The 4,426-nt window shown below is 33.0% G+C and overlaps 1 protein-coding gene across 1 annotated transcript; it reads right to left on the reverse strand.

Annotated features, from left to right (window-relative positions):
• Positions 1-2,491: 2,491 nt before the first annotated feature.
• On the reverse strand, positions 2,492-3,822 carry LOC108322481 (transcription factor PRE6). The gene is made up of 2 exons (XM_017554594.2): positions 3,256-3,822; positions 2,492-2,894 (listed from the first exon to the last, which is right to left on the reverse strand). The coding sequence occupies exons 1-2, from the start codon at positions 3,382-3,384 to the stop codon at positions 2,742-2,744; spliced, it is 282 nt and encodes a 93-aa protein (XP_017410083.1). The 5' UTR covers positions 3,385-3,822; the 3' UTR covers positions 2,492-2,741.
• Between the last annotated feature and the right edge of the window lie 604 nt (positions 3,823-4,426).

A 4,426-nucleotide genomic window follows, 5' to 3' on the forward strand; every position in this document is an offset into this window, starting at 1 on the left:
ACATTAACCTCTATTAACATATATATATATATATATATATATATATATATATATATATATATATATATATATATATATATATATATATATATATATATATATCCCATCCATCGATTCAAAGTTTACAAAATGAGACATCTCAATTCCAATGCAAAACACACACAAGTAATTATAACTACATAATTTTTTTTTGTTAATTATGTTTTTAGTCCCTTAACTTTTATAGTGAAATTGAAATTAAAATTTATTCAAAATTTTGATTCTATTTAGTCCCTTAAATTTAGAAATACATAAATTTAGTTCTAGTAACCAAATTTTATTAAATTTATTTGACGTTTCAAATGCATTTTTCAGCAAACATTGAAGTGAAAATTTGTCAAACAATATAAATAACTCAAATGCTTCATATGAAACATCAAATAAACTTAACAAAATTTGGTTACTATGGCTAAATCTACGTAAAGTTAGAAGACTAAATTGAACCAAAATTTTAAAAAAGGAGTAATTATAATTTTCACTTAAAATTAAGAGATAAAAATATATTTAACTTTTTTTTGGAAAGCTCTCAAAAAGTGTAAACAATTATTGTTCGGGGTTTGTAGTTTTTTTTAACATTTTAAAACATTAATTAAGGCGAAAACCGTGTGTAGAGGAAATGAAAAACATGTAAATAATTTTCTGATTTAAGAAGACATTAATTGCGCTTGATAGATAAAAAGAACCATATGCTACTTCTGAACACAGGAAGTTACAGTTTATATTTTTTGTCCAGACAACTGCCAACTGATCCCAACCGATTATCAAAGTGATGAGCTTTGAATTGGCCACGTGACATAAGCTGAAACTAGAAAATATGAAAATGTTTTGAAGGGAAAGTTTAGAAGATAAAGGAAGATACATATGTGTGTTAATTAATTGAGTAATTAATGAGACAGTGGTGTATGAAAGAGTTGGTTATGAGTAGCAATTTGGTAGAACATATGCATATAGTATGCCTTGAAGAACAATGCATTAAAGGGTTTGGACATAGTTGAGAGATTGGGGCACATTACACGGCAAGAACAGAGGACACTTTCACTAATATAATGCTTCAAAATTACCCCTACCCTGGATTCCAATTTCCAACCAATTTAAACCAGAACTGAATTAATGAATTGGAACTATTTCATGGCCTAAATCGATAGCTCCATATTAAATTTTGCACTGTAGAAGTAGCTTTTTGTTTTTGGGGCAGGGATACATTGTGAAACAACCTTCCCCCACCACATATTGCATGCAAATGGTACCTGCAGGTGTGTGGGCCCATCATTTCTTTTCACTTCACCACAACATCAAATTTACCACCTCAATTTCAATTCAATACATAATTGTCATGCCCATACCCAACTAGTTAGAGATGCAAAATTTAAGATTCAGGATCAACAAATTTCTGTCATCTTTCTTCTAACTCAATTTTCCTTTTTTCCAACTTTTCTCAAACTTAAACTCTAAAACAGGAGTTTTAAAGTAAAATATCTTGTTCATCATTTTTTGTCTATTCTAAACTTAGAAAGGTAATTAACCCAATAAATTAAGCGAAAATTGACTCTCTTTTTTTCCTACATGTTCTTTTACCCAACTTTTTATTTTTCTTTTATAAAAAACAAGCTGGTTATTTTCTTTAAACTTTGTTTGTGCTTCATAGAATACTTTAATTTAAATTAATAATAAATTGATGCACATTTATTTATTTATTCTTTAGAAAGGTTAAAAACACATTCTTTTTACTATGTATTCTTTCTCATCAGAGGAAATGGATTAAAAATCATAGAAGATATGGAACTCGTTTCTGGTTTAACGACCCCTCGCATTTAATGACTGTCTCTCATAGTAGTCCAGTTTTTTTAAAAAAAAAAAAATTAGTTATTAAAAAGGAGTGAATCCGAATTCCTAGTATTTCTGTTCTTTTTACAATATGCTTTTTAAACTTTCCCACTTCATGGGAATTAAATTCATCATAGGTAGTCCATGACTTCTTCTTTTTTCTTTTTTTTCTCTTATATTTGCGATGAATAAATGGATGTTGTGATTATCCTGTTAAGTATATAAATGGCAGATATAATGTGTATATATATATATATATATATATATATATACTAAGCTGGCAAAGATGGTGGTTTGGATGAGGAGTTAGTTATTTTATATTGTGGTCCTAATGCGAACATTAATATCACGGGTTGGCAAGAACAAATAACCGAAAATGGTGTGGGGTATGTCACATGTTATAGGCACTGTCAGCTTCAACCTTGACCCTTCTAATGGGTCCACAGGAAACTGCAGAATTTCTCTCATAAGATAGATTACTAAGATTAAACTCAAGCATTGCAGCCTCCAAATTTGAAAAATGATTCGACTCCATCCATGTAAAAGGCCACACATGTATTCATTCGATGACAGCAACCTATTTGCGCCGCGAAACAAAAGTTATGTGTTTCATTTCATACTATGGTAATAATTAGAACTCATGATGTAGTCCATTTTATTTACAGCCATACAAGCTGACCACGATTGCTTACTACTACAAAGCGCCACATAATTAAAACTAATCAACAACTGCTTCACATGGATCCGATGGTGGTGTTTCGCGTTGGTGTCTAGAAAGTACAAACCAAACCCTACCCAGAAGAAAGAAGAAGAAGAAGAAGAAGAAGAGAGAGACATGGACATGCACACGACACAAATAAATGCACCAGACTAGACTATTACATAAGTAAGCTCCTAATAATGGCTGCTTGAGCACTGTTGGAGTCTGTGTTAGCCAGAAGCTCTGATAATCGATCGCTTAGATCGTCAACCTCTCTGTGCAAGTTCTTTATATAGTTGCATGTCTCCTGCAATACCTTAGAAGCCGAAACCTGCAATACCCACATATCAATATCAGTAAAGTTCATTGTTTTTCACATCATTACATTCATGCACATGTGAATTTACCAGAATTCACAGAGATATATGCAGTTGTATTAATATAATACGCGATGCGAAAGTAGTGTTGGTACATTATAATAGAATTGTTATTATTATTTGAAGAGAGAGTAAGAAATGCAGTTAATTGGTGGAATGAATCGGAGTTGGACTATAGGCGCAAGTTGTGGGTAAAGAAAATAAAGGAGAGGTGAGTTATCTAAGAAAACGAAGGGCATCCACAGAAAAAGTGCAATGTATGTGCATGTGAGAGAGAGAGAAAGAAGTTGAAAGGGACAGTGGGACAATAAATACCTTGTCGGAGCGCCTGGCGCGAAGTTCAGGGATAAGTTGTTGCAACTTGGAAACGAGATCGGTGATTTGCGCATCCGTGATCTCAGCGGAAGCACCGGATTGTCTGGAACGAGATCTTCTGGAGGACATTGTGAATTAATGGAATGAGGTTGAAGCGGGGTTTGTGTTTGTGTGTGTCAGAAATGTTATTTGGTGTTGGAAGAGCAGAGAGTGTTAATTAGTGAGGTTTAAGGAAAGTAATAAGAAGGAAAAAGTGGAAATGAGAGAAGAAAGAAAGAAAGAAGAGAAGAAGGAGTGAGTGAGAGAGTGAGTGAGTGAATGAGTGAATGAGTGAATGAGAAGAGGGCCAAGAAGGAAATGGGGTTGTCAGAGTAGAATGACACAAGTAAAGAAAGTTATCTGAAAAGAAAAGAAAAGAGGGTGTGTGAGTGAGTATGGAGGAGGTAGTAGTAGGAAAAGGAGAGGGAATATTTGTTTCAGAATGAAAAATGAGAGAAAAAGAATGAAGTTGGTTTTTATAGATTAATTATAAGTGTGTTGAAGGAAGATAGTGTTGAATGGAGAAGTGCAGTGGGCTATGGTTGTTATTAATAGGGTTTAGGGAGAGAGAGAGAGAGAGAGAGAAAGAAATGAAGTAGAGATACGCCATACTGTCCTTTCTGAATGTGTCTCCTAGCTGGGGTTAGACTTCAAATGGCTTAAACCAAATGTGGTTGTTTATTAGCCAACGACGTGGGACCTCTCTGTGTCAGTCTCAGCACGCAAGCCCACGTTATCTTACTACTTCCTTGTCATCTTAATCATTAATCTTCTCTTCCTTTTCCTCTCATTACCTTCACTAATTCACCTCTTCTACTTTTTACACTCTCTCCCCCTTTTAACCTCCTCACTTTCTTATTATTCTATTTCTACCACAATCTCAACTTCAAATATTTTAATATTATATATCTTTTTTCTCACCCATTTACTTTCAAAACAATTTCTACCACAACTAACTCAATTTCAAATTCGGTCCCACCAAGTTTCTCTCCAACCACAATTTCTTCTCTTATATATCATTTTTATTTTAGTAATGCTCTTTATTATTCTCCTTCTTATATGACCCTCTATTATAAACATTAGAATTTCCATTTCTTCTTTAAAAGAAGTATTAAATAAATAAAAGAAATGC

Source organism: Vigna angularis, chromosome 10 (genome assembly GCF_016808095.1).
Source record: "Vigna angularis cultivar LongXiaoDou No.4 chromosome 10, ASM1680809v1, whole genome shotgun sequence".
NCBI lineage: Eukaryota > Viridiplantae > Streptophyta > Magnoliopsida > Fabales > Fabaceae > Vigna > Vigna angularis.

What these genes read in the sequence shown, in the direction of transcription:
- LOC108322481 (XM_017554594.2), bottom strand. Translation starts at nt 3,384, where the DNA reads ATGTCCTCCAGAAGATCTCGTTCCAGACAATCCGGTGCTTCCGCTGAG. An exon ending in GCGCCAGGCGCTCCGACAAG is followed by an intron (nt 2,895 to 3,255) that starts GTATTTATTGTC and finishes TGGGTATTGCAG; the next exon opens with GTTTCGGCTTCTAAGGTATT.